Source organism: Colletotrichum lupini, chromosome 9, assembly GCF_023278565.1.
Source record: "Colletotrichum lupini chromosome 9, complete sequence".
NCBI classification, from domain to species: domain Eukaryota; kingdom Fungi; phylum Ascomycota; class Sordariomycetes; order Glomerellales; family Glomerellaceae; genus Colletotrichum; species Colletotrichum lupini.
The window spans coordinates 2,967,068-2,994,245 of NC_064682.1; the positions used below are offsets into that span (position 1 = coordinate 2,967,068).

General features: G+C 48.0%; 7 protein-coding genes across 7 annotated transcripts; 5 read left to right on the forward strand and 2 right to left on the reverse strand.

Annotated features, from left to right (window-relative positions):
* Positions 1 to 340: 340 nt before the first annotated feature.
* On the forward strand, positions 341 to 1,688 carry CLUP02_16750 (beta-lactamase; the record flags this gene model as incomplete). The annotated part of the gene is made up of 3 exons (XM_049295668.1): positions 341 to 865; positions 917 to 1,208; positions 1,273 to 1,688. The coding sequence occupies 3 exons, from the start codon at positions 341 to 343 to the stop codon at positions 1,686 to 1,688; spliced, it is 1,233 nt and encodes a 410-aa protein (XP_049152815.1).
* Positions 1,689 to 2,694: 1,006 nt separating this feature from the next.
* Positions 2,695 to 7,063, forward strand: CLUP02_16751 (C6 zinc finger domain-containing protein; the record flags this gene model as incomplete). Its single annotated transcript, XM_049295669.1, has 4 exons — positions 2,695 to 2,809; positions 2,892 to 5,508; positions 5,765 to 5,857; positions 6,085 to 7,063. The coding sequence occupies 4 exons, from the start codon at positions 2,695 to 2,697 to the stop codon at positions 7,061 to 7,063; spliced, it is 3,804 nt and encodes a 1,267-aa protein (XP_049152816.1).
* Positions 7,064 to 7,146: 83 nt separating this feature from the next.
* On the reverse strand, positions 7,147 to 11,060 carry CLUP02_16752 (uncharacterized protein; the record flags this gene model as incomplete). The annotated part of the gene is made up of 2 exons (XM_049295670.1): positions 7,147 to 10,451; positions 10,529 to 11,060. The coding sequence occupies 2 exons, from the start codon at positions 11,058 to 11,060 to the stop codon at positions 7,147 to 7,149; spliced, it is 3,837 nt and encodes a 1,278-aa protein (XP_049152817.1).
* Positions 11,061 to 12,491: 1,431 nt separating this feature from the next.
* Positions 12,492 to 12,782, forward strand: CLUP02_16753 (uncharacterized protein; the record flags this gene model as incomplete). Its single annotated transcript, XM_049295671.1, has 1 exon — positions 12,492 to 12,782. One exon carries the CDS (start codon positions 12,492 to 12,494, stop codon positions 12,780 to 12,782), a length of 291 nt encoding a protein of 96 aa, XP_049152818.1.
* Positions 12,783 to 14,195: 1,413 nt separating this feature from the next.
* CLUP02_16754 (uncharacterized protein) lies at positions 14,196 to 15,370 on the forward strand (the record flags this gene model as incomplete). The annotated part of the gene is made up of 2 exons (XM_049295672.1): positions 14,196 to 14,371; positions 15,142 to 15,370. The coding sequence occupies 2 exons, from the start codon at positions 14,196 to 14,198 to the stop codon at positions 15,368 to 15,370; spliced, it is 405 nt and encodes a 134-aa protein (XP_049152819.1).
* A 148-nt stretch (positions 15,371 to 15,518) lies between these two features.
* CLUP02_16755 (uncharacterized protein) lies at positions 15,519 to 17,114 on the forward strand (the record flags this gene model as incomplete). Its single annotated transcript, XM_049295673.1, has 8 exons — positions 15,519 to 15,579; positions 15,646 to 15,787; positions 15,828 to 16,248; positions 16,297 to 16,341; positions 16,428 to 16,567; positions 16,657 to 16,747; positions 16,837 to 16,995; positions 17,061 to 17,114. 8 exons carry the CDS (start codon positions 15,519 to 15,521, stop codon positions 17,112 to 17,114), a joined length of 1,113 nt encoding a protein of 370 aa, XP_049152820.1.
* A 7,131-nt stretch (positions 17,115 to 24,245) lies between these two features.
* Positions 24,246 to 25,137, reverse strand: CLUP02_16756 (uncharacterized protein; the record flags this gene model as incomplete). Its single annotated transcript, XM_049295674.1, has 4 exons — positions 24,246 to 24,311; positions 24,459 to 24,562; positions 24,868 to 25,008; positions 25,104 to 25,137. 4 exons carry the CDS (start codon positions 25,135 to 25,137, stop codon positions 24,246 to 24,248), a joined length of 345 nt encoding a protein of 114 aa, XP_049152821.1.
* Between the last annotated feature and the right edge of the window lie 2,041 nt (positions 25,138 to 27,178).

The window sequence follows — 27,178 nt, forward strand, 5'->3', positions numbered from 1 at the left end:
GGGCCGAGGTTGGACGCGGTTGAAATGACTAAAGGACTAAGGTTTGCATCTCTTTCGTCAACTTGCGTGCGTTGCGTTCTTCTTTGGGCCTGCAGCTGAGACGATGGGTCCCCGTATTTAATGCTACCGCACCGATATGACTGCTTTGGAAAAGGATAGGCACAGATTGCCAAGACGAAGCTCGGCCGAATTGATCATCTCTGTGATCTTCTTGTGTGTCTGCTGTGAAATCTGAACTCACTCACACACCCCTCCTTCCTCACATGAGCCGTTCATCTCATTTATCTTCACACGCATCTCACTCACACCATAGCAAACTCACATACTCTCACACTCAAAAATGTCTCTCTCATCACAAGCAGTCAACGAAATCAAAGGCATCGTAGACAATGCCGTCACAACCTCCCCCACCGGCATCCCCGGAACAACCGTAGTGGTCATCGACCGCACCGGCACCGAACAATTCGCCCATGCCGCCGGCACCCGGGGCGTCGACTCTTCGGAGCCCATGACCCTGGACAGCGTATACTGGATCGCCTCGTGCACGAAAATGGTGATCGGCATCGCGTGCATGCAGCTCGTCGAGAAGGGCCAGCTGAGCCTCGACGACGCGGACCACCTGGAGAAGCTCTGCCCGGAGCTGGCTGACATCAAGGTCCTGACGCCCGAGGGCAAGCTCGTTGACAAGAAGCGCGGCATCACGCTCCGCATGCTGCTGACGCACACGGCTGGGTTCGGGTATACTTTCTTCAGCGAGCGGCTGCGCGATTGGAGTCTGCCGGCGGGGATTGATGAGTTTTCGGGGAGTGTGAGGGATATGGTGCAGCCTTTGTTGTTCCAGCCGGGTGAAGGCTGGGAGTATGGCGTAAGTGAAGTAACAACTGTTGAGACGATGGCCTCTAACTCGGAATTGTAGGTCGGCATTGACTGGGCTGGCATCGCCCTGGAGCGGGCCACGAACATGAGTCTGAACGACTACATCCAGGCCAACGTCTGCCAGCCTCTGGGCCTCAAGAACGTCAACATGATTCCGACACCCTCGATGAAGGCGCAGTTGGCGTACATGCACTACAAGCGGCCCGACGGCAAGTTGGTCCACAGAGACCACCCTCTCCATCGTCCGTTGATCGTGCAGTCAGAGGAGGAGATCCGCGCCTGCTTCAACAGCGGCGGCGCCGGCATTTTCGCAAAGCCTCAAGAATACACCCGTATGTACTTTGTCCCTCTTTGCTCATGCTCAACTGTTGGATGACTAGCTAAAGATCTTCGTAGGCATCCTGGCAGTCTTCCTCAACGACGGAACCTGCCCCATCACAAAAGCCCAAATCCTGAAAAAGGAGACGGTAGACGAAATGTTCTCCAACCAAATCTCAAAGTTCCCAGACTTTGCCCGGCAGGGCGTTCAGGCTGCGAAACCGGAGCTGACCAACGGGATCCCGGAGCTCTACCCGATCCCGGGCAACCCGCCGCAGGGCTGGGGCCTGACGTTCATGATCACGGGCGGGCCGACGGGGCGCTCGAGCGGGACGGCGTGGTGGGCTGGGCTGCCGAACCTGTTCTGGTGGTGCGACCGGGAGAACGGGGTGGCCGGGATCGTGTGCTCGCAGATTCTGCCGTTTGGCGACGCTTCGGTCATGGGGCTCTGGGCGCAGGTTGAGGCTGCTGTGTATAAGGGGCTGAGTGCGTGATGTCTATGATGATGAACGATTCTCAGAATCTCAGTCTAAACACTGTGTTTCCGCGGGTTCGCGTCGTTTTCCTACTGATGAGGCTTGTTTCTCGTCGGAATTTTCGGAAACAGATTTCCATGTATGGATGATTTCCTATTGGCCCCCTTTCATCAGAATGAAGCTAGTAATATGTGAGAAGGTCTTGAACCAATTCCATTGCCAGAGACTCAGTGCATTAGGGATGTCCAGCTCGCCATTGGCTTACCCAGGTGTCTAGGTAGGATGCAACTGCAAGACGACCTCAAAGTGGGCTGATTTTCCCATAAGGAACGTCCTGACGGTTGAAGAATGCAGCCAACAACATGGTAAGCTTCAAGAACGTCTAACCAAACCGTTGGATCCCTTGAACCTGCGCCTAGTAAGGTTCACCGAAAGCAGTGGAATCCGGGGTTGACAGCTCTCGCTTCCGGAGGATGGGGAAGCCCCCTCCCTTTCTTTTCCCCGGATCCCATCCCAACCCTGGTTCCCCCAGACCAGCCAACACCGGACTTGGCAACTGGCACACACCAGAGACGGAATCTCCTCGCAGAAGAAGAAGAGGATCTGCGGGGGGAAACATGAACCAACTGGCAAACTCACCGTATGCACCCCGCTTTCTTTTCCCTTGCTGACGCAGGCAACGCTAGAGTCTAAGAAAGGTGAGAGAAGGGGAAAAAAACGCGGGGTTTTGGCGACAGGGACCTCCCCGTGACGACGTCGTTTCGGATGGCCGGGGGATTTGACTGGTCACGAGTTTTGGAACTAGCGGGGATTTTTCTTTGTTGGGGCCTTGAGGGGGGGCAAAAAGAAACTGGAGACAGCTGGAGGACCACACCCACCCCTTCTTTTTCAGCTTCGATTGTCTCGAATCTCCGCCTCACAACCTGGCTCAACCTCCACATTGAAATCTCATCTCACCTCACCTTGACACATACCCACCGAGCCGTGTGAGAAGCATCACGATAACCGACGATACGCGAATGCGATGAGACGGCAGAATAGCAGCTGCGACCAATGTCGCAAGGGCAAGAGGGCCTGCGACGCGGGCGCCCTCAAGGATATCCAGCTGTGTCTGGATGCAGACCTTCAATGGGAGGTTGGTAGGTAGCACAGAGTGAATTGAGCAATGAGACAACGAAAACACTCTCTCTTCAACCCCGGGACTAATTTCTCGATGAACAGACTGGCAGAGCATGAACGGGCCGTGCTCAAATTGTTCAAAGACGCGCAAGTCGTGCACATTCAACTGGGCCCGGTCACAGCAGGCCCAGCTCCGGGTCCGAAGGCAGTCCGCCGAGAAGACCGCTGCTGCTGCCGCTGCCGGCTCCGCCTCCGCTTCCGCCGCGCCGAGTCGGAAGAGGGTCAAGTCAAATCACAGCAAGAAGGTCAACAACGACAGCAGCAACAGCAACAAAGCCTCTGTATCGCCAGCATCCCAAGGTCCATCAGGTCTGAGTGAGGCCCAACTCGCCGAGCTTCAGTCACTCATCCCGGATCATGTCGCATCATTCACCCACGAGACGCCAAGCTCACATGCCTTTGGCGGAGCAGCAGCAGCAGCAGCAGTAGCAAACGACTTTGGATTTCCCCAAAACCTATTCACGCTATCCCCCGCCGACGAGCACCTCACCTTCGACCCATCCGCCGACGACGCCGCCTCGCTCCTCTTCCCGGGCCCCTCATCCCTCTCAGCGCCCAGCTGTCTCTCAGATGAGCTACCAGGCTTCGACGACGCCGATCTCGTCTCCATGCACGGCGCCTCGACCATCAGCCTCAGCCCGGACTCGACTTGTTCGACCATGGGCATCGACCCGAATGCCCGCAAGAGGGCGTGGCAGCAGGCGCACGCCATGAACTATGCGCCACCTGGCGGTGCCGGGATCTCAGAGTACTCTGCCACGCAGGCGCTGATTGCGCGGACGAATCAGACGCTCATGACGGATAACCTTATGAAGCTGTACCACGACGTCATGGAGGGCGCGCTCTCGTGCTGGCTGGTGGAGCAGAACTGTCCCTACATCCTAACCCCCACACAGCTGGAGCGCTCGAGTCTCGGCGACGCGCGAGGTCACGACCCGACGCAGGTTCATCTCAATCTGCCCAACAGGATTTACCGCCGCGTCTTCAAGCTCGATAAATCCCTCGCCTCGCTGGGTCTGAAGCCGCTCAGCGTATCCGAAGACCGAAAGGCCACGAGAGCGCTACATCTCGCCATCATGGCATTCACGGCGCAGTGGGCACAGGGAAGTCAACGGAGTCAAGCGCGGTACCAGAAGCCAAACGGCTTCGGGGACTCGTCCGTGCCGGGGACCGAACAGGAATTCGACACGGCGCTGCAGATATCATTTTGGAACCAGGCGCAGCGGTGCCTGGACGACTGTGCGGGCGTGGACTCGTTCAAGGTGGCCATGGCGGAGCTCCTTTTTGGCCTTACGCAGAAGAACCACGAGAGCGCGGAGGGGATCGGGTGGGAGTTTGGCGAAGGGATGGTCGGTCAGAGTCAGCTGGGGTACGATTACGCCAACGGAGACGGGAACGACTGGGAGACGCCGGGGACAAAGGAAAAGGTGCAGACGGCGCTGGACGAGGAAGGGTACTCGCTCTACGTCGAGCGCGGCGCCCGGCGCCTGCACGTTCTCAAGCGCAGGTCTGAAAACTTTGAGAGGAGGAAGAAAGTAAAAGCGCGCGGGACCGTCAACGCGAGGACCGAACCAGGATGGGCTGTCGGTAGCGGAGAAGATGCTCACGGCGAAGAAAAAGCGACGATGAAGATGCTCTTTTGGCTCGCCATCATGTTCGACACCCTGTCCTCCGCCATCTCCGACAGACCGCCCGTCGTCTCAGACGAAGACAGCCGCGAGACAGCAACAGCAAAGAAGCAAGACTCACCGCCTTGCAAAGGCGAAGACGACGACACCATCCCGGTAGCGGTCTCATCCCCAGAGAGCTGGAACGACCAATTCATCATCAAACGCAACCAGAAACTCGCCCCCCTCCGCTGGCCCTGCCCCACCGACACATTCGAGCGCGAACTCCGCGACGCAGCCCCCGTCAAAGTCCTCCTCTTCCGCAAAATCACACGCATCCAAGCCCTCTCGTCCCGCGGCTCCGCGTCCCCAAAGTCCATCGAGGACGCAATCCAAGACGGGCTGGCGGTCTACCGCCACTGGAACATGATGTACGGCCCCCTGTTCCGGGACTGCATCGAGCACCACGACGCGATCCCCTCCAAGATCCAGAGCTGGTACATTTGTCTGCTGGGCCACTGGCTTCTCGCGGCGATGATGATGGCGGATTGCATCGCGCTCGTGGACGAGCAGGGACTGGGCAGCGCGACAAGGGCCGCGGAGAGGGTGGCGAGCGGGTTGGTCGAGGATTTGAGGAGGGCGAGCGTGCGGGAGGTGTCGGATCTCGCGAGGGCGGCTACGCCGCAGCATGATGTGGGCGGGTTGGGTGTGTTGTTGGATTTTCATCCGGCTGTGAAGGAGGGGGCTTTGCTTACGGAGCCGTGGACTATGGTGTTGATTCGGTCGTTTGCGATGGCGGGGACGTTGTTGCTTGAGGAGGCGGGCGGTGTTGGTGGGTTAGGTGTTGGGGATGAGGTTGTGGTGGAGGCGTTGGATCGGTGTGAGGATTGTGTCAAGGCGTTGTGGTATTTGGGGCGCAAGTCGACTTTGTCGAGGCAGGTTGCTGGGATTCTGGGCGGTGGGTTGCTGGCGGAGCGGGCGAAGGGGTTGAGCGTTGAGGGCATGGTTGGGAGTCAGGATTCTTGGAACGTTTTTGGGCCTGTTGAGATTCTGTGATTTGGGAGGCTTTGGGGCATCTACGGACGAGCCTTTGGTTACGCAAAAGGTGAATGAAAAGGGGAGATAGAGTGTATTTATGTCAAGTTGTGCCAACAACTCAACAGTTAATAGCGAAGCGACTGGAATACGATGTCACGATCATGGGCCATGTTCCGTTCATGGAGCACACAGCTGCGCCCCCCGTTGGTCATGCATGAACCTGATGACTGCCACTCCAACAGTTACCTGATATGGTTGATGCCATGACAGAAACGAAGAGGTCATGAATGCCAGGCTCGAGATCCCTCATCAGCCTCACCAGGAAGATAAACTACGATCATCTGCCGGAGACTCGGTAGATACGTATGCCAGACCCGCTCCGTGCCGGGATAAAGGTACGTCACACGCCCCTCAAACCCCGAAACCCCGCATCCGACCGCCGATAAGCAACCCCACCCGCCATCAACCTCCGTTCTCTCCCCCGGAGGACCTCGTTCCTCATCTCACCGACAACAAGACAAGCCTCACAAAACCATCAAAACTCACCCAAACATCTCCGACACGATTTCTACAAACCACACTCCTCACAGCCCCCACTCCAAGAAAATGGCCCCCCCCTTCCACATCACATCCGCAAACCCAACCCTCCACTGGTCAAGCAAAACCCCTCCCCTCCTCACCGTCCCCCAGAACCAGCCCGTAACCTTTGACCTCCACGACTCCTCCGGCGGCCAAATCACCCCCTCCGCAACACCAACCTCCCTCGCGACCCTAAACCTCGCAACCTTTGACCCGATCCACGGCCCCGTCGCCATCGCCGCCGCACACCCAGGCTCCGTCCTCGAAATCGAATTCCTCTCCCTCAAACCCTCTACGGGCTGGGGCTGGACCGCAGTCCTCCCCGGCTTTGGACTCCTCGCAGACGACTTTCCAAATCATGTCATTAAGCACTTCCACTGGGACGAGGACGCGACGCATATCGTGTTTAAACCAGGCATCAAGATCCCGCTTCGTCCGTTTCTGGGGATAGCGGGCGTGGCGCCAGCTGAGGCGGGTCCGTTCCCGACGATTCCGCCGCTGGAGACGGGCGGGAACATAGATTGCAGACACATCACGGCCGGAACCAAACTCTACCTCCCCATCCGCGTCCCGGGGGCGAACTTCTCCTGCGGGGACGGGCATGCCGCGCAAGGAGACGGGGAAGTCTGCGGCACGGCGATCGAGACGCCGATGAAAGCTACGTTGCGGTTTACGGTCCGGGAGGACATGCCGTATGTGACGAGTCCGCACTATGACACGCGCGGGTCGGTGCATGCTCGCGGCCGTAAGGGGGAGGATGAAGGTGGCGTGTATGCGGTGCTGGGGATTGATTCTGACTTGTTGGAGGCGAGTAGGAAGGCGTTGAGGAGTTTGATTGCGTATCTTGTCGCGGAGAGGGGGCTTGAGAGGGAGGAAGCGTATATGCTGTGCAGCATTGCGGCTGATTTGAAGATTGCGGAGATTGTGGATATGCCGAATTTTGCGGTGTCTGCGAGTATCCCCTATTCTGTATTTGAGGATGAGTCTTGATCTATCTAGGTACTTTAACATTAAGATTTCGACGGCCCCATCTCCTTCATACACGCATCGTTATGAAGAAGCCATGTCTGTCATTAACCAAGCACGCTTTCCTTCCTGAAAGACCATGCCGAAGCCCTTTTTGAACTCCTTCTGACGCCCATGTAATTAAACGCTGGATCGCCCATGACACCAACCGTATAGTGTCTCGTTTGGTCGCACTCCCTCCTGAACCACCCCAACCGGAAGTCCAAACCGTGCATATGCCCGTGTACCTCATCCGACGACATCATCTCAGAACCAGGCGGCAGATGAGTCGCCACGTTGGAGTTCTGGAGCAAGCTGGCTGCCGAGGCGATGCTGTGGAACCCGTCCGGCGCGAGGCCCCTCGCATCCATATCCAGCAGCCAGCTATCCCCGCCGCCGCAGCACCAGATTAAGGCCGACACCAGCGCCCAGATGTTGAACAGGATGACGGCCCCCAGAATACCTACCACAATATACGTGATGGTCGGGTTTTGCATCAGCCGACGGCGGCCATTGTCGTACACGGTCGCCTCCACAACCGGGGCCGGCGAGGGACCGCTTTCGGCGGTGATGAATTTACGGTTCACGACGTTGGCGAGTTGCGCCGAGCTGAGGGCGTAGTTGTGATATATGTCCTGCATCACGTCCGCCTGCTGTCCCTCATCTCCGAATGCCGACATGTCCAGCGTCCCATACGGCTTGATCAGTGGTCGGAAGGGACCCTCCACCCCCTTGAACTGATCTCCTGTGCCGCCGAGATCGACTTCTGGGTACATAGCAAACCAAGTGTTCAGATCAAGCGTGGGGTCCAGGGGCCTCATGGAGGCCATGTCTGGTCGTGGGGGGTTCTCCGGGTCGATGGCGAGACGGCCGTCGGAGAAGATCAGATTCGTTTCCGCGTCGACTTCGACCCAAGAGTATTTACACGTCCAAACGGCGACAAAGGAGAAGTTGTCTTGAGCCGGGTCAAACGCTCCCCAAACATAGGTAGGGTACAGAGCCGTCGTCAAATTTGAGTGCGCCAGCTGGCTCTCGAGCATGCAGCCGTCCACGACTGGGTTCGCTTGCGTCTGAAGCATGCCTGAAAAGTATATGCTTCCCAGCGGATCAGCCGGGTCAGTTATACCGAGGTCGATGTCTTTTTTGATCCTTCTAGGCTTGTCGTTTCCAGGATCACAAAATGTGACAACTACGGCGGCGTAATACGCTACTGTTCCGTTTGTCGTGGTCGTGTTATAATGGCTGATGTCGTACGTGTCCTCGCTGAGCTGGGTGCACTGAGACTCGACCTTGGTCGCTGGTGTTGTGATTGCAACCGAAAGGTTCTTGGATGGGTCGAGGGTGTCGATGCTTTCGAAATCATGGAACAAAAGATTGTCGAACGTGTTTTCCGGATAAGTCAAAGAGCCTTCCTCCCGACGGGTCCAAAGACCATTGAACATTTCTTGTTTTGCTGTGTAGTCAAGCTCGTACCCAACGTTGTCTCGTATTTGAAACCAAGTCTTTTGTTGGAATTGAATTGGTGTCGACCCGGGTATGATTTCGACTGTAAAGATAATGGAGATAAGGGAAGTGAGTATCCCGCACACGAGGGCCAGGCTTTGAGAGACCGTGACAGACCAGAGACGGTAACGGAAAGAGTAGTACAGCGCGCGTAGTCCCAGCATATCTAACAGAGAGCGGTCAAGGTCGCAAGAGTTACACGCGGCTCTAGAGAGATGGTAGATAGTCGCGAGGTCACGATACGACCAATCGCAAGAGCTGATGTAGAGGGATACTCCGAGTGCTATGGTAGCTGGGAAGGAAGTCCACATTAGGTGTAAATAACCGTCTTCATCAATGGTTGCAAGCCCATCCGATGTCTCGGAATGTCGGAGGGTAACAATGAGACTACTCGCGAGCAGTATGGTGAAGATGCAGAATACTACGCGTGATGTCGTTTTCAAAACCAGGGGCGTAAAGGCGCCACTTTTCCAGTCCGGCGATGGGCCTTTGATTTCTGCAGTCCGGTTTGTGATGTCGGGATGATTACTGAGAAACATTGAATTTCCGAGCAGCGTTGCCGGATCGCGGTGCCAGACCGAGGTGTCGTGATAATAACGCCAAAGCAGAAACGTAGTGATGCCGGCGTTGAAAATGAAGAGCGCAATCATCGCTAGGCAAATCTTGGGGTTTATGGTGAGGCGAACGATACGCTGCAGCGATGTACCACTTCCACCGGAGCTTTGCTTCTGTCGAAGATGGTAGTGGCTAGCGAATGGTCCAAGCCTCCGTGTAATGTTCTGGGATGAATCTTGCAACATGTCGGTCGTCACAACCTCTGGGAACTCGGTAGTCGCGTGACCCCTGAACCTCAGATCAACACTGAGCGGACCAGTCCACCCTGAAACTGTATCCGCGTGCCAGATGTCCTTGGGCGGGAGTGAGTTGTTGAACATTGTCATGATGTTTGGCGTGGACAAAGGTCGTCGCTCATCATAGACTGCCATCAATGTCGGCTTCAGTCCATCGTCGGTGACCTGCACTTTCGACAACCAAGCGTGAGGCTCGCAGATTACAGCGGCTGGTGGATGTAGATACTCAGACGAGTTATCGCTCCGTAGCTTGAATACCCCATTGTAGTATAGGAAACCCGGGGCTTGTAAAGGTAATCCGGAACAGGGTCGGGCGACTTTTGAGTCCGTTTGCAAGCCCCAGAATGTGGCATTCAGTCTCGGAGAGGGCCAGGCGTCGAAATGCGGGACGATGAATGGTTCTTCGCAACCATCAAACTGAAGCTCCACGGTAAAGTTCATATATAAGCCCCTGCCCTGATAATTGGCGATGTTGTGCTGTTCCAAGATTGCGTAGGAGTTCAACTTAACGCATTGGGTGCCAACGAAAAGCCCATCTACGGTGGCCGTTACTGGGTTGGCGACAGTTCCTCGACTGAAATCACTCCCAGTGTAAAACGTTTGAAACGCAAAACCTTCCGCAACCCCATATGGACAGTCGACGTTAAAGTCGTATTGTGCCCTTGCCCTGTAGTAGACGCTCGCGTCCGGCGTGTATGTAGTTTCTGGTGTCACCGAATCAAAGGTGTCTTGTAAAAGGACGTCGATAGGGCGTGTAACTTGGAGTTCCGTGAGGCTGTACAATCCAGGGGCAAGGATGATCTGGGCCTTGAGCAAGGCAGAAATGGAAGCCACCAGGAATACAAGATAATGCCTCCGACGAAATGACCGGGAGAAAACAAGAGGTAAAAGCATCGTGGTGTAGTCGAGTGCTAGATCACTTTCTCCAAGCGAGGGACCTGAACGTAGAGATATCCAAGGCATATACATCATAGCTTGCAGCTCAACTCTAGCCCAGAAAATGGTCAAAATCGTGAGGACTAGACGGTAAAACGTTAGACAGTCGAACGGGTTATATTCTCCAGATTAAGAGTCGAAGATACGGCGCACTACTTACATGCAGTCGGCCCAAATCGCCACACATAAGTATGCAATAGACTCTGATGACTCTCGAAAAGCCCACTGTTGTTGGCTGAGTACCACAGCATGACAGCCAGCGCAACGGCAAGGAAGAGGAAGAGGCTGGCAAAAATTGCTAGCACAAGTGGACGTAGCCAAGTCGGGCGCCATGAAGCTGCCACGCATCCTTTGTGATTGCTCTCCTCATCGATGCCAGCGACTTTGACATTCTCAGTGGCCTTTAACAAGCCATTACTGACATTGGAATCTGTGTAGGAGGTGCTGATCTGTGATTTCGAGGAGGGCTTGATGGATCGAGAAGTGTTTAAAAATTCGGACTCTGCGTTTGCAATAAGGTTTGTCTCTTCGCGAGGCTTCGATATGTCATTATTGCTGGCCGTACTACTTGATATCTCAACGTAAATGGGCTCGTAGCTGAGGGTCTTTGGCGAGATAGGTTTCCGACGGATGGTGTATGGCTTCTGGCTTTTCTTCCAGTGCCCCCGCGGAATATCGTCGCGGTACTCCATTCTTCTCATAACTCTTCGATACCAATGCCGACCTCTTTTGTCGCAAAGCCAATCAATCCTGCAGAGGCCGAAAGAGACGAGAAACCGTCTACCGCGGAAAGCAACTGCGTCTAGGGGCGGATTGACTGGTTGTCGCCATTTTGTATGTAAGAGCCATACGGCTCAGTGCCGCGGAACTGGAGGACCAAGCCGTGGACCCATTGGCCTAAAAGGGAAAACGCCTCGAGATCTTCAATCCTCCACCTGAGGTCGTAATAATGCAACCCAGGCGGGGGTTAAGCGCCGATGCAGGTGGGAGGCTCAGCAAGAGCACAAGAAAACCCACCACCCCACCAAACTGATGGACTCCTCGGAATAGAGCAGAAGGCGACTAAATGCTCGACGCGGTTAATCAAGAAATTCAGTAGGTGCAAACAGGCGCAGATATGGCTGGGTTGATTAAGCGGTCAGCCGCTTGTCGTTAATCAAAATGAAGGGCGTGAGCTCGCTGGAGCGGACGCCGATGCGTCGATGGCCAACTGCGGCCAGCTCGACGTGGCTCGATCATCATGGATCTCCGCCTCCTTGTCGGAAGGATGCGTTTCGAATTCACTGTTGCATGATATGATTGAATGAAACGGGACTTTGGTGATTGGGGGCTATGTTGGTTGTTGGAAGTTCAGAGTGGGAAGCTGCATGTTGGTTGTTGGTTGAACTGCAACGCTCACTGCCTTGGTTTCCAGGTTCCTAAAAATATCGAGGCCGATTGTGACCCACTTCCGAGCCGATGGGTGGATCCAACGGAAGCCGAAAAGCAGCACCTCGAATGTTGGAATTCGGAAGGTACGGAGGTTACCCCGCAGAGCAGCTTCCGAGAGCGCCGCATTCCAGAGTATCGATTACTGTCGCAAAACTCGGAAAGCCGAGGCCACCCCAATCTGCACAATCAACGGGCTTTTCTTGCCGTGTAAGGTAATGAAGACCCGACGGACCTCTCGGCCTAGAAGTCCGTCTCGGCTGCTAAAGAGCGCCGAGTCCCGGGCGATCGGCTAAAGAATGCATCTTCCTTTCGGTTTACCTTGCCAATCAGCAGATCTTTCTGTCTGTCATATAAGCTGACTGCCGAGAGAGGTCACACCGTCACAGTAGAATAGCGTCAACCTTCGTGCTCTTCACGGCTCTGACGGTTGGGACAAGACTCGAACATGTGGTAGTACCTCAAGTATGTACATGCCTAAGGTACCTTACCTTACTCATTAGTGGGTCGCTTGTCTAAACCATGGAAACGCAATAGGACCAGCAATAATGCCGAAGACCGTGTGTAGGTGGGCAAATTTGAGCACGAATAGAACTGAAAGGAAGACGTAAAGAGATATAAGACAGACCGTGGCCCGTCTACTCTGGCCGCAACTGCCGTTCATCTCAATCTTCAGTACATCACACTCGCCAAACATGACATGCGAAGAAACCCTCCCCGAAAGATGGGTCGCAGCCTGGTCCAGCAACGACCCGGCCGCTTTCGCGCAGCTCTTTGCGCCGAACGGCGTCTACATTGACCACGGCTCACAACTCCACGTGACGCGGATGGACAACCACCATCGGGTCTGGCGCAACGCCGTTCCCGACTTTAAGGCGGTGCTGGACCCGTCTACGCCCATTTGGTGGGCCAAGAACGACGGCGTTGATGGGAAAACGAAGACGACTTGTGTGTTTAGGTCTCTGATGAACGGGACGTTTCTGTGATCGTTGCCTAGGAAGGCGGCGACGGGGGCGGAGTGGTGTTTTGTGGCGATGATTTGTATGGAGATTGAGGATGGATTGATTGTGAAGCTGGATGAGTTTTATCGGGATAGCTTTGAGAGGGGCGTTCCGGTGGATCAGTTTCTTCGGGATGCGTGAAGAATGGAACGTCTTTGTCTTGATGCTTCTTCTGTGGATCTCTCCACCATCCACAATTTTGCAATACCTAATTGAGTTCCATGACTTGTGTCAATAGTGTCGAGGTTGCAAGTCGTCTTGTGCCGCAAACTACGCAAATACAATCTCGCTCACCAACTCACTCGATACCTAGATGTGCAGCCATCACCAGGTCTGGTCCGATCAATCAGTCTCGATTCTCTTCCATTGGTTTCTCAAAGAAGAGCAGCAGAGTGGATTACCTAGTGGATTGAGCCTAGACCGTTGCGGTGATTGAGGCCGGAAACAGACAGCGCCAGGGCCGAATTAGGGGTGGACCAGCGGCACAGCGGCAGTGGGCGGCTCGCTAGGCCCGCCAACCGACGGGGGCAGCGGCGCCATCCAATTTGGGACCGACGATAAGGACACGTGGAGAGCGATAAGACATGCTGTGGGGCCACCTTTAAATTTGTTTTTACCTCTGGCTGGTAGGTACGTACTGCCTCCTGTCCACCACCAGGGAACCCCCAACACTTCCAATCGAACGGGCACACAAACCGCCGGCTTCCCTCTCCGTCCCTCGTCTCTCTGGTTCCTCCTCCCGCAAGAATTGTGGCCACTTGTTCAGTGTCGTCTTGTCTTTATTATCCACTGCAACCTTGTTTAATTATCAAGCCTTGTCTCTTTGACAAACACCCGCTCGTCCCTTGCTTTCTCCCCCTCGTGGCACCAAGACATTCTCCTACAAACTTCCGTACGGGTATTGGGAGCGTTTACTCGCAGCACACGCGCATTAATCGCAATCACCCACAACCAAAACATAATCAGACTCGAGTCACACTATCGCAGCACCGGAAACCAGGGCCCCAATACCAACCGCTGTCGCTTCAACGCTTTGCCCCTCCTCGCGTGAGAGTCTCGACTCTCCCCGGACCCCCCGGCCACCTGATCATCGCTCCCAGCCCCCCATCTCGCCCTCTTTCGCGCCCTCGTGGCCCTGGAAGTGGCACTCGCAGAGTCGCAGCAACACCTCATCTTTTGCCCTCCGTTCGTCAATCGTCGTCAGTCACACCGCAACAACCGCTGCTGCGCGAGTATCCGCCTCCGAACAGCAGACTACTGCACCTACGCTCTCCAGAATCCAGACTTCCCACCTCTCTACTTTTCTTTCGCCCTCTTTTACCCTGCATTTCTGCAGCAAAGAGAACCACGTCAGGTCTCACCGCTACGTCAACGGCATCGAAAAACCTGCAGCCCATCATGTTCGCCTTCCTTCACACCCTGCTCGAGTTCAACTCCCACGTCACGCTATTCCTGCGTATGATGTTCCTGTTCTCCTTCTGCCTCTCTGGCATCATTCTCGCGGTCCAGGCGTCGCAGGCTGGGGAACCGGATCACTTGCGCATCCGCTGGACGCGCTTGACGGAACAGAGTCGGTGAGTTCATGTCTCTTTGCTTTTGGTCTCTGTCTTTCTCTCGTCTACGGATACTCCCTGCATCGCCCGTCTTGTCAACGAGGCGGCATAGTTCCAGACATCTATCTGAACTCCCTTCCGTCTGAACTATGATTGATGAGCGTCAAACTCAATCAAACCCTCCAATCCATCCCTCCCTGACTTTCGCCTCCTTGCTTGCTTGCTTCTTCTTCCCGTCTACTCTTTGCACCTATCGTTTCAATGCGCATTGCAAAATCTCCCCTAACTCCCTTGTCTCTTTGACTTTCAAACTTCCGTGCGCAGGAAACCCGGCAGGCGGCAAGCGCCAATCTGCATCTGCAAGGCTTGCCCAAGGGCCCCAAGGGCCCCAAGGACCCCCCAAAATCCCACCATCAGCGCCACCTGGTTCTTCCATGCGACAAGGTTTCAAAGAAGAAAATCCCCGCAATTTAATCATTTCCCTTTTATTTTTGGGGACAAAGATCCAACACCTTTCACCACACCCAACTCATTGAACGGACGGTTCCACGAATCCACGGACGATCGCAAACGCGCTAGCTCCAAGGTTACCTTAACTTGTTTTGCCCGTCCCCATTTCATTTTTCCAAGGCAGCTGAGGGTGGGGGTGGTACCGTGGTAGTACCACGGCGGTCCAGCCCATTCATCTAGCACCCACCTCAACCTTTTTTATAAGACCAACGCCATGGAACCACACCAAACCATACGTTCGTGACCTCTCTTTCTTGCTGCTGACCTGTCCCCATTCGCAGTCCCTACTGGTACACTTTCTACGTCACCCAAGTCTTCCTCTTCGTCACCGGCGCCTACCCCATGCTCCACGACAAGATGACAATGTACATTGGTAGCGGCTACGAGGAGCAGATCCTCAACATCATCTGGGTCGGTCTGCTCAGCGTCGAGGCCCTCATGGTTGCCGGCGTCGCTGGTGTCGCGATTACGCGCAAGTTCAAGGGCGCGCCGAAGCAGAAGACGAACTGAGGCCGCATTGCGGATACTGCGAGATTCTATACCCTTATCTTTTTGTTGCTGTTGTCTATATTCGAGATCTATCTATCCCTCCTACCAGTGGGGACGAAGAACATATACCTTTTGGGCGAAAGATATCACGCCTGCATATATTGCATCTATGGAGTCGGGGGCTGTTTTGAATATACCATTTTATCGCATTGCGCTCGCTTGCTATTCAAGTGTGCCATTCCGAGTGACCGACGGTCATCATCCTACCTACGAAGAACGATGAATCGATCCGAAAGACAACCAGATCCAAGAACGAAAGACTAGACAGACGGGCAACGAGACCCAAACATACAAACACCACTACCAGCGGGCGAAGAATCCAGCCTCGGATTACTACAAGATACCCACGACTTATCCCACATCACACCCCAAGGGAAGGTCATGAAAGAACGATTGAACGACGATATGAGAGCCTGAGGCGCGAGAGCCCCACGCAACGAAACGAAGATACAGGAAAGGCTCCAACTATGGACCACCACCCGGCCGCAAGCATGGAAACATTTAGCCGCCAAAGGGAATCAGGCACGAGCTCACTTCCGGAGGGAGGCCAAGTGATGGAGGAGCAGCACCTCGACTTCACCGGCAGCCGCAGCACGGCAACGGGCCCGGCTAAATGCCCGAGTCGAACGGATTCACAAGGGATGGGGAAAGATGCGCCCCGCGGCTATCGGCCACGAGAGTTTCGTGGGGTCACATCAATGCCAACCAACATCGGTGGTATTGGTGCTATAAGCAAGCTCTGTCAATATGGAGTGGAGGATTGGAGAGCGATGTCGCCGAGACTCGACTATCGAGCGGACACCAACGGTAGCTCGCTGATTCAGCATCTTCTACCTCAAGTCAGTTGAGAATACTACCAGAATACAAACTGTTACCATTCACCTCAGACTCCCGAGATCGGCGAATGTGTTCTATCCGTGACCGCAGACCACGTGACATGCACTTGCGCATTTGCGACTTTCCTCTCAGCGTGCGAGAGAGATGTCCTTTGGGGAGGACTAAATTGCTGTGAAATGAGATCCTTGAACCTGGCGACCGTACAGAACATGTTGAACGAGGCTTGCAAGGCAAGGGGTTGCTGGATTTCGCATTAGCGGGATCCTCCAAGGGTTCAATGAGCAGTGATGCTACGGGGTGGCTACTGTTACCAAAGTTTGTGTGAGAGACCTCCTTTGGGTGAGTTAAAGTTGCAGTGAAGACTGGCCTTGTTCACGTCACCGGATGCCATTGGAGGATCTATGGTTCAGAATGCAGCCACGACGCATGATGGAAGGATCAGCAGACGGTAATTTTCCACTTGAGCTGCGCCGGACCAGGTGCTTGGATTTGATAGGGCAGGTATGATGCATCGACCGAATATTTGGGGAGAGAGCCCGGCGATTGATAGCCTTGGGGTGAGTTAAGAATGCAGTGAACCAATCGATGAGTGGCTACAACTACATGCAGGTCTCAGTGTTCACACCACCCCAACCAAACATGGATATGGAACCCACCATTTGATAGCCTTGGGATGGGTTAAGATTGCAGTGAAGGTATCTCTGAGTGGCTGGAATGGGGTTGAAAGTGCATCATCGCACCTGCACCAGGTACAGGCTGCACACCAACCAACGTGGGATTGAAGAGTGTAAATTGATGACCCTGTGGTGGCAAGAATGTAGTGAATCAAGCTCACTACCCGGACACAGAAAAATACGGCAACTACTAGCCAGAGCCGAGAAGTTCAGGGAGGCTATATAACATCTTAGCTCGATACACGCTTCAAGGTTCCTCGTCGGACTCGACTAGAAGATCTGTATTATCACCTGATCTCGTTCACTTGACCTTGTCGTCAGTGCAATATTGTATTGTTTTCAGCCCTGTCGATAGGAAAATTTGGTTGTTCTTAGCTTGCCTGCTTGTAGTATCAAACAGTCGTCAATGAGGATGAGTATTTGCGCACTCTCTCCCTAAATGGCATCGAAATCGTGTTAGTATCCCTATTACAGGGTAGTTAGTTCGAACCGTAGTTAACGAAGAGATTAATTAAACTATATAAATATCTGCGTAAGTATAAAAAGGAGGTTCTAACCGTAGGTTAGGCTAGCTATAATAATCGTAAATAGGGCCCCTAATTAGCCCCTACGTAGTCAGCTATATACCGCGGTCGAATTAGACTTTTAATCCGATACTAACTTTCTCTTTTTTTTATTAATTTAACTACTACGGTTAGAGGTATAATTCGACCTCGGGCCCGTTTACTAAGTCGTCTCCTTTTCCCCCTTTTTTTTACTCTTTTTATATAACCTATCCCTCTATTTATATAATAACTTTTCTATTATTTATAAATTATTCTAATCCCTTATTTAGTACTACTTTTATAAAAGCGTTTACGAGGTTATTTTTATTATTAATTTAATAAATCTCGAGTATCTCGCGCCTTTTATATAATTACCTAAGGGCTATAATATCGATTATAAGCCTCTTTTCCTTCGTCGTTCTTAATTTAACGAGGTATTTATATAGTAAGTAGGAATCTATATAAATAACCGTTAGAATAAGTAGAAGGCTAATTCAATTAGTAATCTTCCTTAGTGTTATTAAAATTATATAAGAAAGGTTAACGCCGTTAATTATATTATAAACCTCTAATACTAATATACTTCTCGTTACCTACTTACTTTTAGTTAATAAGTAATAGATTATATTACTATATATAATAAATTCGCTCTTACTTATACTCTCGTTAGCTAGGATAATAATATACCCTAATTACGAAATAAGGTCGTTATTATTTATAAATAACCTATTAACGAAAACATAGAGCTTATTAGTTATAAAGTCGATTAGGTAATAAACGAGACCTCGATCGAGATTCGTTTATTACTACTTAAGCTACTTATTAAGTACTTTAACGTTTTATTTAGTTAGATCTATAGCCTACGTTACTTTAGTATAATTAAAAATCGCCTTAAGCTAATAAATACTTATAATATATACCCCTCGCGCGAGCTTAGCCTTATACCGCTTCTTAACGTTAATTATATTTAGATCGACGAGGTTAATCTTCTTACCCTACCCCTTTTATTAAAAAACGATAGTTTCCCCTTCGATTATAAGAATCCTACTATTAAATACTAAGGGGGTATTTATTATAAAGACCTCTTTTAGCTTCGCTACGAAGCCCGCTTTTTAAAGCTCTTTATCCTCCTTTTTTATAAAGTTAATATCGAATAAGCTTAATATATCGTTAGTCTATATTCCGATAATCCTAAATTAGTCGCCTTCGTACTCTATAATTAATAAGTACGGGTCGTACGTAAAAGTAACTATTAATAATTAATTAATATAAAAATCGTAGTAAGTAGCTTACTAATAAGTACCCGATTTTACGAGCCTATATAGTAGCTTAAGCACTTTAATAATCATACTTTCTAAGTACTTACTAGCTATTTCTTTCGGTAGATAGGCTAGGATTTTCCTTATAAGCCCTGTAGCCGATTAGGTATAGGCCTAAGTAATATTACGGCTCTAAATTTTATATCCCTTCTTCCGTAGCGATACTATTAGTACTATTATTAATCGTTAGCTATAGCGCTATATAATAAGCGATTATATAAGTAGCGTCGCCTTTTTAACATTGCCGTACCCCTAAATTACGTATCTAAACTTTTTATATAGCTAGGGTGTTCCTTTCCCTTTAATCTCACGAACTATTCGTAATTTAAATATATAGAGGTTTATATATTTTTTTAAGTCGTATTAAATAAATTAATAGACCCCTCGATCGTAAAGAGTATCTATTTCGATAAGATCTAATCCCTTATACGGCTTTTTAATAGTTATAATTACGCCTTCTTTACGTAATTTAACTACTAGCTCGAAATCGGCTTTCTTTTTTACTATATAAAAAGTATTAATTACCTCGTTACTAATAATAAATTACCGCGTTAGGGCTTACCGTTATAATCTTTTGCGACGTCTCGCTAGTAATATTAGTACCCTTTTAGCAATATCCTCTTCCTTATCGTCTATTAGTACTACTACGACGATTTTATTAAGGATAATTTCTTATGCCTCTACTACGGGTTATATAGTTTCCCCTAGCTTTTTTTTTTTTTATAGGTTAGAAATTACCTCGTTAAGATCTATATAGTACGGTCTAATTATTATAATTAATACTTCGAGTAGCTAGTTATAATCTCTCGCGACTATATAAGAGCGCTCGTTAATAGAAATTAACTTATATAGCCTAGCCTACTATTAAGTAATTTCGTACTATACTTATATATCCGAATTTAGTAGTATATCTAGATTATCCCCTATATCGGGCCCATTACGTATAATAATTACCTCGTTAACTTACTTTTTTATACTTACTTTGCGCAGTACCTATATTATTTTTTTAACTACTCGGGCTCGTTAGCTTATACTTAGTAACGGTAACAAGGCTAAGGTCGTTCTTAAATATACTCTAAATACTAATAGTATTAATATAAGTCCGTTAGGCCCTATAATATCGTTATAGTATTTAAGTACTATCTAAAGGCATTCGTCGTTAGTAAAATCCGGATTTTCCTTTTTAATAATTCTAAACGCCCTTTTTAACTATTAGTATGCCCTCTCTACCTTTCTAATACTATAATACGCTTTAATGGGTACGACTTTTAGCTATATACCGTAGGCCGTCGTATTATCCCTAAATTCTACTAACTTAAAACTAGTACTAGCGTCGGTTCTAATACCGTCTAGCGGTCCTTAGTATATATTAATCTAGCTTTTTCACAAGGCTACCCACACTATATTTACTTATAAATCCTAGAGGAATTGCCCTACTTAAAAGGATATAGCTACGTTAATTATATATAGTACTAGCCGACTATTTAAATAAAAAATATCGATAACGATTTCCTAATTAAAGTTAAGCTTATTACGCAATTTAAACTTAAATCTACGTAGGCTCTACGCATTTATTTAATATTAGTAATATACTTTCGTTAACTACTCTAGCGCCCCTATTTCGATATTATTATTACCTAATTACTTTAAGAGGTTATATAGCCTCATAACTAACGAGTACCCGAATCTCTAGTATAGTTTTCTAAGCTTACTTTCCGTTAAGTAATTCATTAACTTCGTATTATTAATGAGCTTTATAAACGCATACCCCTATCGTCGTTCGACTACTTTAAAGTGCTTACCGCTAGAGATTCTATTCCTTATATTATCGAATATAATACCTAGTCGATCTATATCTTTTAAATATAAGAGAAATAGGGTATTAATAGGTAAAATATAAAAAGTTATTATTCCGAAGTATATCTCTACTTTTATTATACCTAGGGCGACGATTTCCTTACTTAGGCCGAAACTAATCCTCGTAATACCTACCGTCGACGTATTAAGTATTATTAGTGCGATCTTCTATAGTGCCTAAAATTGCCCTTTTCCTCTAGTTAACTATTATGATACCCTAGTATTTAGGATAATCCTATAGAAATTATCTAGGCTATACCTTTCGCTTACGTAAAATACCTATACGAGCTTAGTATTTAAAGGATCTAAGTAATATAAAAAGGACCCCTCTAACTACCCCTAAATATACTTAGTACTATGTTCTTTTTTTTTAAATATCGAGAGAGATAGCGTCTTCTCCTTAATCGTTAAGATAATAGACTTCGGCCCTATTAGATTCGCCCTTTTAGCCGCCTCTATATCCGTTATCTAAGGGACCTTCCCTTACTATTTATAAATAAAAGCCTACTTATTAAGAGCTTTTGCTACCCTCTATTTATTTAGCCTCGTATATCCTCTAGAGGCTAACGGGGTAAAAAAAGAGTAGTTAATATCTTCGATTTCGTTATAATCTAATTCGTTAGTATAGGGGATAAGATCTTCCTTATTTTCTAAATCTCTTATAAAGGGTATATACTTTAAGCTACTACTTTAGCTACCGTTACTAGGTTCTATGCCCCCGGATCTACTTTTATATATAATAAGGAATTAGTTAAACCGACGAGGGCTAGTTTTACCGTTTATTACCCTCGACTTTTTATACTATTCGTACGATTTAATACGCTCTTTTTTAGAGTAGTTACTTAACTAATATCTATCCTTTTTATAAATATAGTATTACTTTTTCTATTACCCTACCCGTAAGTTAAATCTCTACCTATTTAACGAATCTAGGCCTCTTTATTAATAATTACTATATCTAGCCTCTTTTCCTTTCTTATTATACGTTCGATCGACCTAATATTATTAATAAGGGCCGTCGTACGCTTAGAAATAAGTTTAGCGCGGCATTATTATTTTAATATTAAAGCTAGATCTTAGCCTTAAGTAGAGCGTCTCGTAGTCTTCGGGTACTTAATATAGAGTAATTTTTACCTTTAGTATACGCTAGACTGCGGTATAAAAATATCTAACTTTCCGCTTATTTATCCCCTTATTTAACTAGGTTTTCGCTAGCTTATTAATTTAATTAATAAGCTCTTTAAGGATCTCTACTCGCAATTTACCCTCTATTATCCTAGCTATAAATATAAAAAAAATCGCTCATAACTTAGATAGGAGCTCTAGGTTCTTATCGTAGGTCTCGAAGTAGCTTCGGATTACGTTAATTATACTAAGAAAGTCGTTTCGATCGAGATTATGCACCGCTTTATAATAATAATTAAAGGCTTTGCTTACGAGTACGATATTAATTACTAAATAATACTAGTATTCCCTAATTCCGACTTTTTCGTAATAATCGTAAAATATTATTAGGGTTTTTTATAAGACCTTATACTTCCCCCCAGAGTATAATTTCTCTTTTAGAAAGATCTTTTTAAGGTCTATAAATTACTTCGTATTCGCCGCTAGATTTTTAGTATTTATATACGATCCCTACGTTACTACGTATTATTAGTAACTTCGGGTCGTTTACCTCTTTTTTTATTAGCTAATCGGCGCCGAATTTCGCATTAGTAGCGGTAACGAGTTATAGATCGAAATAGGCAGAATTATTAATTATCGTACTTCTAGTACTATATTTTACCCTAGTATATCCTTTTATAACGATAGATTTCCGTTAGTAATTATAAGGAGGAAATCTAGGTCTTTACCCTTTTTTTAAATTTATTAAAGCGATTATACGCTCTATCGACCTATACTTAGTTTTATAATACGAATTCCTCTTCTATAATCATCGTTATTAATATTTCGTATAGCTCTTGCGATTATAATTACGCTAGTAATACCCCTCGCCCATAGAGGAATTTATTAATTACTTTCGTAATTCTTAGGCTTACGCTTACGAACTATTCGTCTAGCTAGTAACTAAGGTCGTCTACGATCTTATAAAATAGGGGTTACCCCTATAGCCCTTTTTCTTTATAAACTTTAGTTAAATAGATTAATACCGTATTAATATATTTACCGTTAGGCTAATTTGCGATTTTATATATCTACGTCCCCTAATAGTCCGGGTTAATATTTACTTATTTATAAAGGATTAGGATTTTATTTAAGATCGGGTTTCGTCCTCTTCTTCCTTACCCTAATTCGCTAAGGGGCGTGCTCTAGTTTATACTTATATTAGCGGTCGCTAGCGTATTTAATCTTAATAGGGATATATTTAATCTATGTACTAATTATAATAAATCCGTGCTTTCGCTACCTAACGAATTTATTAAGGTCTAAGAGATTCCCGCTTCTTCTTACTATCTCGCTATTACTCTCGTTTTTATTATTTTTAGCGATTATTATTACCTTTTTAAATCGCTAGCTATTGTACTTACTAAGATCCTCCTTTTCGTTTAATAAAAAAGGGTAGGTTTTAGTAGTTCCTTTTAATAATAATAGCGGCAGACGTTTATATTATTATAAGAAAATATAATAATTAGTCTCGGGATCTTTACTAATTACCGATTTTTATTATCCCGTATACTTCTAGCCTCCTAAGCCTCGTGCTTTTTATAATCTCTAAATAGCTTCCTTCTTCGACCTACCTCTTTTAGGGCAGTATTCCGTAAGAATAGTTAAAAATAGACGCTAGGCGGCTCGTAAAGGAGCTATATGGGCTATTAAGAACCGTATAGGTTATTAAGTATAGTTAACGAAGTTAAGCCCTCTTTTTCGTAAGATCGTATATTTCGAGGAAATTACTTAAAATACCTACTTATCGCTCGTACGTAGTAGGGTTAGATACCTTAGAGATCTTATCTTTTATAGCCTCTCGGTACCCTATTTTATATCTTTTAAGTAGTCTTTTTCGTAACTTAATTATAATTAAGTAATTATCGCTTACTAGCGATCCCTTCTATTACTTAGTTAATTTCTAATCGCGGGCCGGCTATGGAAAAGTTATTTAATAAAAAAGCTACTCGGGGTAATAGTAAAAGGCTAGTTACTTAAGCAGTTCTATTAATTAACGTAGTTTAACGTAGTAAACGTCGACCTCTCGTAAGTAATAAAGGGCTATAATTACTTAATTCCGTATAGTATTTAAGAATCGCCTCCTTTTTTATCTACTTCTATAAAGTTAATTAGTACGAATCTCCTATCCTATATAGTATTAAAAAGTCGTCTCTTCTATATAGCGAGATACCTTACCGATCTACGATAATAAAATTTAACTATTAATTAGTATTAATATCCTTATTATAAAGTAGTTAGTTCGAACCGTAGTTAACGAAGAGATTAATTAAACTATATAAATATCTGCGTAGGTATAAAAAGGAGGTTCTAACCGTAGGTTGGGCTGGCTACGATAATCGTAAATAGGGCCCCCAATTGGCCCCTGCGCAGTCGGCTGTATGCCGCGGTCGAATTGGACTTCCAATCCGACAAATCGAAACAAATCTCTGAAGTTCAGCTATGGTAGAACGTGCTCCTTGTGTGGGCTGTCTTCTTCGTCGAGTCTGCTGGATGAATCATGTGACTAGCAAACCCAGAGTCGATGGGTGTATAAAGTCAGCCTGTCCTGGAGGGAGCTTTAGATTGCAGTGCAATCACGCCACCCATATCATTGTGAAGTTTGAAACACAGATTTGGGAACTTGCGAGTTGCGTCGATCAGTTAAGAATACCAAAATCTCATTGGAGGTCTGTCTCGCCAATAGAGGCCCAGGAGCTGCGCCGGTAGCGCGTTGATCAGGGGTGGGCAAGCCCATCATACCATGAAGCGCGGAAGCTGGGCACTGACTGATGTCCTTAGAAAGGGTTAAAAACGCAGTGAATCTCGGAGAAAGCGGCTTTGTTATCGGCCTGAGGAAACGGGCTGCATTAATAGTGCGTGACCTTGGGAGACATGGGGGATTCGCCTCGAGTACATGCATACGCCAGTTAGCTAAACGCACGAATTCAGGTATCACCATATCCCATCGACGGCCAGGTTCTTACAATAGATTTTCACTCTGGATAGTTCAAGCCGCTTTGTCCCGTCGCTTCTTCAAATCGACACGCAGAATGGAGAAGACTTGATGCGTGTAGACTTACAGATGACGGGGTCCTTTGGGAGGGCTGCTTTGCTGACAAGAAGCCCTAAGCTTCGCCAATAGGCTGTCAGGGCCACGCTTGAGTGCTTGATGTACCAGGAAACGCATGAGCAAAGGCGTCCGTAAACATCCTCAGTATGGGCTAAAAATGCAGTGAATGGAAAAAAGGGTGTTCAGTAGCGCGACAGCATACCCTCTTTTATAACAACCTAACTTAAACCGGCATTACTGTATTACCACTTTCGTCGACCTCAGCCTCAGTCTCACTCATATCCTCCTTTGAATGGGGGGTTTCTCGTAGTGCTGAATTGAGGTCATGGCAGCACCGGTTTGAGAACCAGATTCATTTGATTTAATCTGACAGCGGCGACGGCAATCTCACCATCAACGTCCTGAACCAGTCAAGAATCGAAGCTTCCCCAACATTGAGTAACTCAATCCATAGCATATTGTAGATGAGCTTTGTGTATTGAAGTAATAGATCTCGACAGGAAGCGTCCGATTTCTCATTATCATGTTGTCACCCCCTTCTTTCTCGTGAAGTGTCTTCAGCTTCGACATATCCAACTTCTCTAGAACCTCACTCACCGCCGTAGAAGTCATGAATACGTTGCCCATAGCAATCCAAGACTGGAGCTCCTCAAGCTGCTGTTCCCCAATAGCCTTACTCCAAAAGTGAATGGGTGAGGAATACTCCATAAGCGTGCCAGATGTGGATTGATCCTCTCCTCATCCTTGCTCTTCGTCGGATCAAGGCGATCCCCATAGCTTGACTGGACGATAAGCAGCTTGCCGCAAATTGGGTTGATTGTATGTGCGACAGTCACGTGGATGAATTGACTTTGTGTGCCTTCCACGTTTACGATTAGATCTCCGTGGCGCGAACTCTAAGTGAGGTATCTCAGCGCTCTCGCCGAGATATGTACTAATTGAGTAAGCGAGGGGACCCTGCGGCTCGCGATGGACCATGACCAACCTGGCTGGGGATAGGGTCAATAAACCCGAGGACGGCTATTCCGCACCTACATGAAGGCTATCCCGCACCCATACTAGGCCTACTTGAGCAAATAGTGGGTTATACGTGACTGCACGTGACTGCACTGCTTAGAAGTAGTCATATGTTAGGCCCGGGTGCGCGCCTTCTTATTGTTTCTGTTTTAACGCGTCTTTTTTATCTAATACCTCCTTTTTTTAGTTACTTTTAAAGTAGGATAAGTACCTTTTTGAGTACTAAAATATGGGCTCTAGAGAAGTATTTCCCCTGAGTAAAGACTAGTTTTTAAAGTCGTGGTTTTGATTCTGAAAAGCGCGCTATAAAAGAGGGTAAAGTAGAAGGTATAGTAGTAGAAGGTGTAGTAGTAGAAGGTGTAGTAGTAGAAGGTGTAGTAGTAGAAGGTGTAGTAGTGGAAGGTATAGTAGAGGAGGCTGCGCCTTCTTAAGAAACTGCTAGAATAATAGAGATTCCGGGTTAATTATGGCTATTGCGGCGGTGTAGTCACGTGTAGTCACGTGTAACCTATTATTTGCTTGAGTAGGCCTAGTATGGGTGCGGGATAGCCTTCATGTGGGTGCGGAATAGCCGTCCTCAATAAACCCCGTATGCCCGAGGGAAAACGTGGTGAAATGACCGTGAATACGCTCTCCTTTTGGGGTTAGATCACCGCAGTATAAACTCTACGTAAGTTCCAAATGCTTGAATAGAGCCTCAAAGCTTAGCCATAAGCGGCTTGGTAACCTGAGGAGTTAAACTTCTCCTGTCAAGACTTAGGTTCAAAGCTAAACTAGTAATAACAGCGCCTCACTTAATATAACTGAGTTCATCCAGACCAATCTTTCCATTCAGACACCAAGTCTCGCCCACAATTGGAGAGTTTTCCCCGCGTTGTGTCCATGGGATAGTTGATCGCAGCGGCTGACTCCGACGCATCATCAATTATTCCCATGCGCTGAAAACAATCCGGCTTCTCGCCGCGACTTACATCGCGGCGTTATATTAGTACGCCACTTGAGTGCAAAATACAAGTACAACTGTAACTCTTGTAACTCTTCATATGTTGTTGCAGAAGGAAGTGTTCAGATTCGCATATGCTCATGGATCGCGTCCATACGGAGAAGGCTTTCCTGCATGTTCTGCTCAGGGAGCATAGTCCTAATCTGGATAGGAGTAATAGGACGCAGCTCAAAAGGCGTGACATTATTTTGTGGTTCGTGGGGTAGCCCTGAACAAGAAATTAGAAAATTCATTGCTTCATTCTACAAAACAGACGTTGAGCGCGTTCGTGGGTTCGAAAGTGCCGTTGAGAGTTTTTTTA